At 47.8% G+C, this 12,522-nt stretch overlaps 1 protein-coding gene across 1 annotated transcript in view; it reads left to right on the top strand.

Moving 5' to 3' along the window:
- Positions 1-12,522, top strand: part of DARS2 (aspartyl-tRNA synthetase 2, mitochondrial) — a 150,852-nt gene that overhangs the window by 106,744 nt on the left and 31,586 nt on the right. Inside the window, exons 18-19 of the mRNA XM_085599911.1 lie at positions 1,828-1,938; positions 3,024-3,099. Coding sequence (XP_085456037.1) covers positions 1,828-1,938; positions 3,024-3,099 — 187 coding nt within the window. The remainder of the gene's footprint in view (positions 1-1,827; positions 1,939-3,023; positions 3,100-12,522) is intronic.

The raw sequence follows: 12,522 nt of genomic DNA, 5'->3' as shown, positions 1-12,522 counted from the left end.
CAGAGAGCAAGGGTCGTCTGGGCTTCAGGCTCCCGAGGACAGGAAGTGTTGATCCCGCCTTGCAGTGATGCCAAGGTCCGCAAACAGAAAAGAAAGAAAGAAAAGGAAGGCTCGGTCAGGGGAGCTTTTCTGTGTTTCACAACCAGTCAGGGAGAGGAAGTGAGGGACTATACACCCAACCAACACCATGATTCGCGCTGCTTCCTTCCTAAGGCTTTAGGCGCTCTGAGGCTTTGGCTTTTCTCAGCGTGCTCAGCCTACACTGGTGCCCTGGTTCGTCCACCCCTTACCCCCGGTCTTCCCTTACCCTACACAGACCCCAGTTGGCCTCGTACCTGGTGGAGCCACGACCCTCCTGGACCGTGGCTGCTTTCAACGCGGTGCCGGGAAGGGTCCGGCTCCCCCTTTCCGTCATCCTCGGATGGCGTCTTCCCAACGAGCTGGAGTTCCTCTTCCGTATCGGGACAGGTCGGCAGCTCTCCGAGTCCAGGTGCGACGATGAAGGTCTGGACGTCCCGCTCTCCTGCAAACGACTCGGGTACTCCTCTCCAGCATCTTCCAAGCGAGAACTCCCTTCCTCCCGTCTCTTCCTCTTTGAAGCGGATGAGATAATGTGACCACGTCACATGATCCGCAGAGGGAGTTGCTGGCAGAGAAGCCTTATAGGGTCAGTGTTCGACAGGATCAAAAGCCGGGGTCTGAAAACAGAGGAGGGGACAGGGAGACAGGTAAGGGGGCAATTGTTCATGCAATGAGTCCAAGGAGCATTCACAATTTTTCGGAGCACTCGCAACTAATAAGGAAAGGAAAGACAATAGTCAAATGATAATGCAAATGAGTAGATTAAGTTCTTGTTAATCTTCTTCTTTAATTTCCACAAATCCTCCAATCCCTTATGCCAACGCGTTTCGTCGTTAATGGCAATAGGCCTACGACTTCCTCAGGGCTTAATAATCCTATTTAAAGCTGAATCTCAATCAAGGCATATCTATTCTAAGCTAAGAAATCTGCTGACACTGATCCGAACAACGCCACTTACTGGTATGCAGATTCAGTCTCACGCCTGGGGATTATTCTAAGGTAGAGAATCTGTGGCTAGATAGAGTCTATATCAGATAAGGCGCTACTGAAGGTAAGTAACTTGTTCTTTACTGTTTATTAAAGCAAGAATTTCCTAGATGTTACTGTGTATGTTTATAATGTTGGTTATGTTATGTTAACAGAATTTGTAGAGCGTACTAAACCCGAAGGTGTCAAAGCACTTTGGGAGGAAGTGTGTAGCAGTTACTAGGATGACTATGGGAATTAAAAAAGAAAAAAGCCACATCTTTAATTGTAATTGATTTTTAAAAACAGAAAAGGAGTCAAGACCAGCGATGTGGGTGGGGAAGGACTTCCAACGTTTAGCAGCAGCCATCAAGATGGAGTGACTGCCCCATCGGGCCTTCCAAAATGTGCAAAATGATTGCCTTTTTTTGGAAGGAGGATCTGAGAGGCCAGTTAGGAATGTACCAGCGAATAAGTGAGTTGAGTTAACTAGTCCCTTTCTGAATCAGGGCTAAGAACATCATACAGAAAGCTTTACAAGTCATCCTGTTTTTTGATGGTGAGCCAGTGAAAGGAACTAACTTCATCCCTGACCGACATAAGTCTGGGGATGGTGACTGGCACATGGTTATGCTAGAGTGTTTTTATTAGGTATTTTCATATGTGGTTTATACATAAAAAATGGAAAATTACATTATATACTGTTTGCATTACTTACCTACCCCTTTGTGGATCTCTTTTTCTCCTCTTTTTTTTATGCCTTGCCCCCTTTTCCTCCAGGTTCGCGGACAGCATTATGACCTGGTGTTGAACGGCAGTGAGATAGGAGGTGGCTCCATTCGGATCCACAACGCTGAACTACAGCGCCATGTACTAGAAAACATACTAAAGGTGGGTGCATGTTGGATCAGTACCCTTTCACTAGGAACACACGATGACCCATCTTAATATTGTCGTACCACTCGTGCCATTTGTATGAGATGCCACTACAATATGCTATCTTGGTTATTCGGATGCACTGAGATGCTAAAAAGACATGCCGCAGTTCTTAAGAGCACTTGCTGAGGTCATGTGGACTGTTATTTATTATTGATTTTTTGGGGCAAACTTCATGCCAGGCTCTTCTTAGGCTTTTTAAATGTTATTATTTATTGTATCCGTAAAGTATGTCAGGGAGCTGGGAGCCTCCTCGGAGAATTTTGAATTGTAGGACATGACGATTGCCGTCACAAGGATTGTTCTTGAGATAACAGGGAATTGACCTGCTCCAGTGTGGATGCAAAACTCCAAGTATCCACTCTAGATTTCACGGTATTGCTTTAGATTGACTACATAGTACATCTTGCCTTAGGCATCTGACCATGCTGTAGTGTGATGGGTAATCTTGAAGGGTGTAGGACCGAGGTGAGTTTTATTCGTAGGGTTAAGGGGTAAGGTGCATCTTCAGCCCTATCCGAACTTCAAAAAATGCTCTTGGACTTTTAGGAGTTCAGACAGGTTGTTCACCAATGATTTCTGAACTTGAGGTGATTTGCCTCCAAATCATTTGTTTCTATAAAGCCAGAAGGCAAGAAAGTTGTGCTTGGATGATCCTAGGCTTCTAACCTGAGATATTTCTTTGAAAGGACGCCTCAAGTAGGGTATGATGTTGTCACGGCATCTCACGCAGTGTTTGATTTGGGCACCCTCGGTTTGGAACATTTTTGGTTTGATGAGACCCGATCATGAGAGTGCAATATAGGTGGCATTGCAGTAGTTCACCATGAGGAGATCACCAAGAGAACCAAGGCATTTTGTGATGAACCGTCAGCAGAGGTAGGATTTGATGCAACTGTTGTGAGTTGTGTATGTGATTAACCTAGAATTTTCATAGTGACTGACATTTGCTGCTTTGCAGCTGAACCCCCTCACTCTGGTCTCAAATCATGAGTCGAGTTATTGATGTCTTTTTATATGGGTTGTTTCTTGTCCCTCAGGAAGATGTTTCCTTGCTCACTCATCTGCTGGAGGCATTGCAATCTGGTGCGCCCCCTCATGGAGGAATCGCTCTAGGTAGGTGACATCAATCGCCTTTTTTCTACAGCCAATGGAAATGCTACAGTTCATTCCACTCACCAAGTCACCGTGGCATCACTGGCATAGACGTCATTTGGGGGTCGCCAAGGATCACAGCTGTGGCACCTGCTTCCCCCTTGTGTTCTTTGACTTTGCAGGCCCTGGCTTCTGTGGTGACACAGGCAACGCCAAGAACGGAAGGTAAACCGTGCCCTGCTGGGCGCTGTTTACTTTCTGCAGCTCTCATTGTGAACTGGGACATTAAACAGATACATTCAGCAGTGTAACGTACACTCTCCTGAATGAAGTAAAAAAAATCTAATAAAAAATGCAAATGTTTAAACAAGATGTTAGAGATTTTTAACACATTGGAAAAATGATGGGTTTCAATAAAGTGATTATGTTTTACAAGTAATGATAATCAAAATAAATTAATAATGCTAAGGAATAATTTTAGATCGGTACTTTACAATGCATTAACAGTCCACAACCCAGCTACCTCTCCTATCACTTGTTGACTGAATGCTTGCCTTTGACCCTGTACTGCTCTCCACTGCCTTTTGGCTGTGTTCACGCTATAGAAGTCCCACATACATACATACATACATACATACATAAGTGCAAGTCAGTAGAATACTTCAGATTCAGTATGTGGTCTACGTGAAGTAATACTTGTGGACAAAAGCACAATTGTTTTTTATATTGTTTTGTTCAGCTTACTGTAATTTAGCAGTACATTTTATACTTGGGTTATACATTAGGCAAAGCATTAAATCATGTTACAAATAATTTGCCTTTCTGGTGTTTTTGAGTATTTGTATCACTATATTCTCTTCTTCCAAAAACCTCATATATTTTCACACAGCAAAAGAGACATATTTAATGTTCTTATCATGTCATGAGGTGCACCCTATTTAAAATGTAGGTGGTATATAAAATTGACATTCATCTGTGTTAATAACTTTTGTGCTATTATACAATTGTGCGTTTAAGAGGCCCTTAACTTCAGCATTGTCATGAGAGTTAAGGTCATGTGGCATCACTTCTTTGGAGGATTCATTGTCAAAGATCATATGATGTCACTTCCTCTGATGTCATTGGGTCAAAGGGTGTTTATGTGATGTCACTTCCACTGCCCCTGCTATTTGGGTGAGTCAATCACCATGGTCGCTGGCAGCATGTTGGGCTTGTATTAGCCAGCAGTCTGTAAAAAGTTGAAATGTAATGGTCTTTATCTTCTGTGGGCCCAGCAACTATTGTCTCAACGCTGTTTAAATAAGAAAGAGTGTTTTTATATATCCGACAAACCCCATTCTAGATTTTACCAAATTAATGATCTGTTTAGCATGTTTTAAATTGATGTTATGTTATATGGTAGGTTGAGTACCAGTTTGACATTAGCCTGTCCATTCCCCTAGCTAAATAGCACCTTCTGCGCAAAACTTGCATAATTTGCACATTGCTTAGGCTTATACTAGTTTTAATCTTGACACTCTCTGCACTTTATGCTGATACGTTTATTGTGGTTCAGCAAACTTGGTATTAAGGACCGCTGTTTTGGCGAAATAGTGGTTTTATTTAATCTCTAAATCATCATATGATCTGTTCTGTATGTTTTAATCAATGTTTATGGTTTATTTGACTAACTAACAAATTACAACCAATTGGTATCACCATACTACAGAAGAGCTGATTGTTAATATCTATCTGTACATCGAATTGTTCTCACAAGTATTGTTCATGTTTGAGCCTCAAATACCGTTCTTCATGTTTGGCTGTAAAAAGTCAGACATGAGATCTGGTTCCCCCATGCTAATCGAGTCCTAAAACGCAATGTTATATTTGCTGTGCTAATGGATTCTCAGTAAGTCAATCTTTAAATCATGGGTCGGTCCTGGTGCCCTTCAAGCCTTACTGGATGTCTGGAGGCTGCCAAACACCCCACAATGAATAGGAACTCATCTGAGACTTGCATTCCAAAACAAAAGCAAGGCAAATGTTGGCAGTGCCAATCATTTTGACTTTTGTCTAGTGAAAAGGTTTTCTCTTCAGTGCAAGCTTCACCTGCACACACAGCAGATAGCACATAGGAATCCGCAGAGGAAGCGTCCCTTGCACAGTAGGACATGGACTGAGGCAGTGTAAGCTTCCCTTATGCACACACAGACCATGTAACATGAGAACCAGCAGTGCAGTCTTCCCTTGTACACCGAAGAGCTACAGCATAGGCATCATCAGTACAAGCTTCCTGCGCATAGTAGGGAAAGGTACTGCATGCCACCATCTGTGCAGGCGTTCTCTCATACATATAAGAGGTACAGCAGAGGCAACAGCAATGCAAGCATCCCTCAAACAGGGCAGACATTACAGCAAGCCTCCTTCACATTTCAGGCACAGCCTGAACAGAAGGTTATCGTATGATCAATACGTACTGCACTTTCAGCAGCAGTGCAGTGAAGAGCAGCTCCTATTGGCAGTCACCTGAGTATATCCTGGCCCAAGATGGAGACTGGAGGAGGGACGTCATCCAAGCAAGAGCAGCAGTCATGAGTGGTTAGCTTGGGTCCTTAGCATTCATACAGTGCTCTGTGTTAGCGAAACTTCATTGGGGATGGCTGTGGGCAAGGACCTGCGTTGTTTGGGAGTGGTTGAAGTTTCAGCTGCTGGTACTTTGGGTATTTGTACAGCTGAGATCGCTCTCCAAGGTAGAAATGCTGTGATGAGTGGGCATTGCACCTCAACGGGCCCCCTGGACCTGTGCTGGGGCTGCAGGAGAGGGGCATCCTCTGAAGCCTTAGAAATCAGTTGCAGGGATAATTGCACACAAGAGCTGTCTTGCAGTGGAGGTCCAGGGTAAGGACTGGCTCCATCGAAGAGCTGCAGTGCTGAGGAGGAGCCCGCAGTTATGGAAAACAATCTCCTCGCTAGAACGATGCCTCTGACCAGCGGGGTGCCTCGGGGCTCCTCGTTGAGTCCCACACTGTTTAATGTCTATATGGGACCACTAGCACGGATAGCGGAAGAGTTTGATGTCTCTATGACATCCTATGCTGATGACACCCAGTTGGTGATTTCCCTAGATCCCAGATCCACCGGGGACTCCGATAGTTTAGCTCCCTGTATGGAAAGGGTCATGGACTGGATGACAAACAGCTGCCTAAAACTGAACGGGGATAAAACAGAGTTGATGGTCCTAGGGAACAAGGCAGTCCCCAGGCCTTTCATCAGCTGGCTCAACCGCCTAGGTAGCCCTCCTACTCCGAAGGCATCTATCATAGATCTTGATTTCTGGCTCGACAAGGATCTAACAATGGCAATCCAAGCCAAGAAACTAGTAAGCACATGTTTCGGACCGCTCAGAAAGACAGTAGTCCATTCCCTGGTTATGTCCCGTTTGGACTACGGAAACTCACTTTTCCTAGGGGCACCAAAATACGTTATTAACAGACTTCAAGTGGTCCAGAACGCTGCAGCAAGGCTGCTCTGTAAGGTCCCAATCCAGGAATCAGCCAGGAAGCATCTCAAAGCACTTCACTTGCTCCCGATGGAGGCCAGAATTAAGTTCAAGGCACTCTGCATGACACTTAGAGCTCTACACAGCAAGGGCCCGAGTAAAGTCAGAAACCTGTTGACCCCATATGTCCCAAACAGGAGCCTCAAATCTGGCTCTGAACGGCTGATAAAAACTACGAGAATCAGGAGAGCCAGATGGGGAGGTAGATCCTTCACCCACCTAGCCCCCAAGTTGTGGAACTCACTGCCACGCGAATCTAGACTCCTGGAAAAAGAAGCAGCATTCCAGAAGTCGATAAAAACTTGGTTGTTCAATCAGTATTATTAAGCTACCTCTAGCCTTTTTTCCGTATTGGTCTCTTAGCGCTGGGAAGCCTTCGTGTAGCTATGCGCTCTATAAATCACTTAAATAAAATAAATAAAATATAAATTACTTAAAATAAATTGGTGCCCATGACATTGGTACCTCCTGTGTGGCTATCAGTGGCGGATTGTGTCATCTCTTGTGCTGGGTATGCAGTATACACTGATCCAAAATTTAGAAGCAGACATTTACCTTAAGGGGATGAATACGCTACCACCACACCAATGGATGCTTCACCATTTATCCATTGCACCAGACAATGCAAGGGTACGTGAGAGATCCATCTACTTCCTGTCGCGTACTTAACTTCTTGAATGAAACCTTCCAATAGATTTCCTCTCGTACTGCAAAGCACCTCTATGCCAGGCGTAAAATGGGTTCGAGGCATGTGGGCTGCTGAATTCATATCTGTGCATAGATCGCCGCCTAGTGTTGGGTCCGGATGTTTGCACGTTGTTGTCCTGGAAGAGTCTTCGAAGTATCCTGGGATAGGTGACTCCTCCCCTGGACTACAGTGCGCATGGGCATCCTCTCCATCCTCAGATTGTTTTTTTCCTCCATTGGGTTCGGATGTGCTTATCTTGACTCAAGTTAGGAAAAACTTTTTCCAGGCCAAAAGGCCTTTAGTTCGCGTCGGTACTGTTCCCGATCGGTATCGATAGTATCTTTGTTAGTTTACTAACTTCAAGACCAACTTTTTCGCATCTTACCCGACCATCGACCCGACATCGACGATGGAATCGAGGACACCATTCAAGCGGTGTCCTGTATGCAATGCGAAATATCCCCATGTCGACGTCCACCCGGTGTGCAACAAATGCCTTTCACCGGATCACGACGAGTCTACATGTATGGCCTGTGCCCGGTTCCGATTCAAGAAGACTCTACGGAATCGACGAGCAGCGAGACTCGAAGCGCAGCAAGCGGCACCGGCCCCGACCAACATCTTCAGCGCCGAGGACGAAGATGTCGAAGACGTGGAGAACCTACCCTCCAGCCCCGCTTCCGAACACGACTCCGGATCGGAAGACGTCGAAGAACGACTCTTTCACAGAGATGAAGCCGACACCGAGGTAGGAGACTACGATGAGGCCTTAGGGGCCGAAGAGAGTAGCTCCGGTGACGAGCAAGGCCTACCCGTACAGACTGAGGATATCCCAGTGCGCCAGTCTATGGCTCCGGTCGAGGGATCGCCTTCGGGCCTTACCCAAGACCTATCCCGCAGTTCTTCGGCCCCGCCCTCTGGCCCGGCCTCGGACATTCAGCGGCAGCCATTGCTACCCAAAACGGCTGGTTTCCCTTCTTCGAAACCGAAACCGAAAGCTGTATTGGTTCATCAAAAACCGAAACCGAAAGTGACGCTGGTCGGATCGACGCCCACCACACCTTCGACGCCAGCCAAACCCGTCGGCACCGACCGCACCAAACGAGACTTTGGTGCCGAGCTTGCAGCAGCCGACGTCAGCGCCGACACACGGAAAAAGACCTTCGGTGCCGCCAAACCTACTCGGCTCGGCTCCCGGCACCGAAACAATCGGCTCCGGCCAAAAAGGTCAAACTGGCTGCTGCGTCTCACACCGCTTCGACAGCACCACCAAAGGCACAATCATCGACGACGTCGACGGCTACTACCGCTCCTCGACTCGATGACCCAGTGGCGCCGAAGACGTCCACGCCCGCCTCTACAGAACCGGTCGGCGCCAAAGAATCGATGGCGCTCCAGGTGCGGCCAGTTGCTGCGTCCTTGCAACGCATCAAACACAAGGCAGTCCTCCAGGACAGGTCAGGCTCCGAGCCGATAAAAGCTCCACCAGCCTCTCCGGCACCGGCCAACATCACTTTTGGCCTGCCGCCATCCACGGCCCCAAAACTGTTCCAAATCAGAACACGTGTCACCCACACCACGATCACGCCTGCCGAACGCTCTCCTGTAGAGACGTCACCATCACACATCATCGACGCCGACACCGGCAGAATGATGCTCCACAAGAGGAGAATAACCTCCGAGCCAGCTTTGGACTCCTACCGGATCCCGCTTAAGAAAAAGCTGCCAGTGGCTTCGGAACCAGTTCTTTACGAACCTCTCCATTCCTCTTACCAAGATCCACAGTCCTTCTCTCCCACACACTCCGAAACAGACGTTTTGGAGGACTACATAAGTGACCACGTCCCCTACCCCGGAGAGATGGACCCTGAAGGCCAACAGGACCCTGACCAAGCTTGGGATGACTCTGTAGACCCGGGTGCACCTATGGATACACAGGACCCGCAACTATATGGAGCGAAAACATCTCCCACAGAGGACACTGCCGCATTCAATGCCCTCATTGAACGTGCTGCGGCCAATCATGGTGTGCAACTCCACTCTGACACCGTCGAGGACGACTTTCTCATGGATACTTTCGCATCCTCAGAAAGGAATATAAAAACTCTACCCATGTTAAAAGGTGTCCTCAAACCAGCAAAGGACATCTTCAAAGAACCCACCAGGGCAAGAGTAATAAACCCCAGGATCGACAAGAAATACAGGTCGGCGCCTGGGGACCCTACCTACATTAGAGGCCAGTTACCTCTGGATTCCATAGTAGTTGCGAATGCTCGCAAACGGGCACACTCGCAAACCACAGGGGATGCTCCTCCCCCGGACAAAGAGTCCAAGGTGCTAGAGACCTCCGGCAAACGGGTTGCGGCCCAGGCAGCTAACATATGGCATATTGCCAATACTCAGGCGCTCCTCGCTCGCTACGATCGAGCACACTACGACACATTAGAAGCATTACTCCAACATCTCCCTGACCAATTCAAAGAGGGAGCAGAGATCCTCATCAGGGAGGGACAACTCCTCACAAACGCATCCATTAAGTGTGCACTGGATGCCGCAGATACAGCTGCCAGAGCCATAAACACTAGCGTCATGTTGCGACGACACGCCTGGTTACGAATCTCCAGATTCAAACCTGAGGTACAAAATAACATCCTCAACCAGCCTGTCAACCCCGACTACTTATTCGGGCCAGAGGTTGACACCACCCTAGAGAAAATAAAAAAGGACACAGACACTGCAAAGTCCATGGGGGCTCTCCAAACGCAGTCCTTTCGGAGCGGCTCCTTTCGTCGCCCCGGAAATAGAGGAGCAGGTAGAGGACAGGGGTCACAGCAAACCTACAACAAGGGAAACACACAAAGTTCCTACGATAAAAACACACGGGGTGGATATCGTGGCTCAAGCACAAAGGGCAGAGGAAACGGATACGGCAACACCAGGTCCTCCCCCAAGAACAAACAGTGACGCCCTCTCCCTTCCTCCCGACCACATAACACCTGTCGGGGGAAGGCTACAAAGGTTCCTGTCCACGTGGAACTCCATCACCACGGACAGGTGGGTCAAAGATATTGTCAAACACGGTTACTGCCTAGAATTAACCTCCACTCCACCCACAATACCTCCAAAACACCGTCCTATGTCCTCAGAGCACTTAACTCTCTTACAGCAGGAAGTGCTAAGTATGCTACTAAAAGGCGCAATAGAGGTCGTACCCGTCCACGAGCAAGGTACGGGGGTGTACTCCCTGTACTTTTTAATACCGAAAAAGGGCGGGTCACTCAGACCTATACTAGACCTGAGACCCCTCAACCGCTACATTCTCTCCGAGCATTTCCACATGCTCACCCTACAGCAAGTCCTCCCGCTGCTCAAGCAGGGAGACTTCCTGGCCACACTGGACCTCAAAGATGCGTATTTCCACATACCCATTCACCCCTCACACAAAAAATACCTCAGGTTCACTGTTCAGGGGCAGCACTACCAATTCAAAGTCCTTCCCTTCGGCGTGACAACAGCACCCAGAGTTTTCACAAAGTGCCTAGCTACTGTGGCTGCACATCTACGGAGGCAGCACATACACGTCTACCCTTACCTGGACGACTGGCTTGTTCAAGCAAAGTCAGCCCAGCAATGTGCCAGCCACATGTCCCGCACCATTCACCTCCTTCACAGTCTGGGGTTCTCACTAAATTACCCAAAATCACATCTCCAACCCGCACACGTACAACAGTACCTAGGTGCGACCATAGACACTCTGGCGGCCACAGCTCAGCCAAATTTAGTGAGAATCAACAGCATGCAAATGCTGATTTCCAAGTTCAAACCACAACACTCCCTTCCCGCGCGAGTGTTCATGCAGTTGATAGGCATGATGGCCTCCTGCATTTTCATAGTCCCACACGCGAGACTACATATGCGCCCGCTTCAGGAGTGCTTAGCACGTCAATGGAATCAGGCTCACGGACAACTAAAAGACCTAGTGTTGGTGAGCGGTCGGGCATACAACTCTCTGCATTGGTGGAATCCACAAAACCTTTGCAAGGGCCGACCGTTCCAAGAGCCTGTTCCACAGATAATACTGACAGCGGACGCGTCTCTCCAGGGATGGGGAGCTCATGTACTCAACTACACAGTGCAGGGACTATGGACAACACAACAAAAGAAGATGCACATCAACCTTCTAGAACTGATGGCAATCTTCCTGGCTATGAAAGCATTCAAAGTACACTTGTGCAACAAAGTCGTGTTGATCCGGACGGACAACATGACCGCCATGTACTACATACAGAAGCAGGGAGGAACACACTCTCCACAGTTGTCTCATCTGGCTCAGAGCATGTGGAAGTGGGCCATTCAGAGGAACATGTTCCTCATGGCGGAACACCTCCCCGGCAAGGACAACCAGATGGCGGATCTGCTCAGCAGACACAGCCACCAGATGCACGAGTGGGAGTTACACCCATCAGTACTCCAACCGTACTTCCAGCAATGGGGTCATCCAGAGATAGACCTATTCGCCACAAGCGAAAACGCAAAATGCCAAAGCTTTGCCGCCAGGTTCCCACATCCACAGTCGCAGGGCAATGCGATATGGATGAACTGGTCCGGCAGATTTGCGTACGCTTTATCCCCAGCACCGTTGATACCGCTGGTGGCTCGCAAACTCAGACAACACTCACTGACACTCGTCCTGGTTGCTCCAACGTGGGCACGCCAGCCATGGTACACCACTTTTCTCGAACTTTCCGTGGTGCCGCATCAAAGGCTCCGGATCAAACCCGCGCATTTGACGCAGAACCATGGAGAGATTCAGCACCCAGATCCGCAACAGCTGAACCTGGCAATCTGGCTCCTGAAGTCCTAGAGTTTGGCTACCTAAACCTGCCACCTGACTGTATGGACATCATTAAGGAAGCTAGAAGACCCACTACCAGAGCTTGCTATGCAGCCAAATGGAAAAGGTTCGTCATTTATTGCAATAATAATGACATTAACCCGCTAGACGCATCCATCCAAAACATAATTTGTTACCTCTTACACCTATACCGATGCAATCTGGCGTACACCTCTATACGTGTCCTTTTTTTTTTTTTTTTTTTTTTTAGATATGTATGTATTTTTCTACAATGTTCTTTTTATTTGCATTTTTAAACAACAGAAAACAACACAATTCACTGCTGAGTACACATAACATGTCATGGACGATACAGCCGCTCAA

This window comes from Triturus cristatus, chromosome 4_2 (genome assembly GCF_964204655.1).
Source record: "Triturus cristatus chromosome 4_2, aTriCri1.1, whole genome shotgun sequence".
Lineage (NCBI taxonomy): Eukaryota > Metazoa > Chordata > Amphibia > Caudata > Salamandridae > Triturus > Triturus cristatus.
The sequence above is the reverse complement of the archived record's forward strand: the minus strand, read 5'-3'. Positions and strand labels throughout refer to the sequence as shown.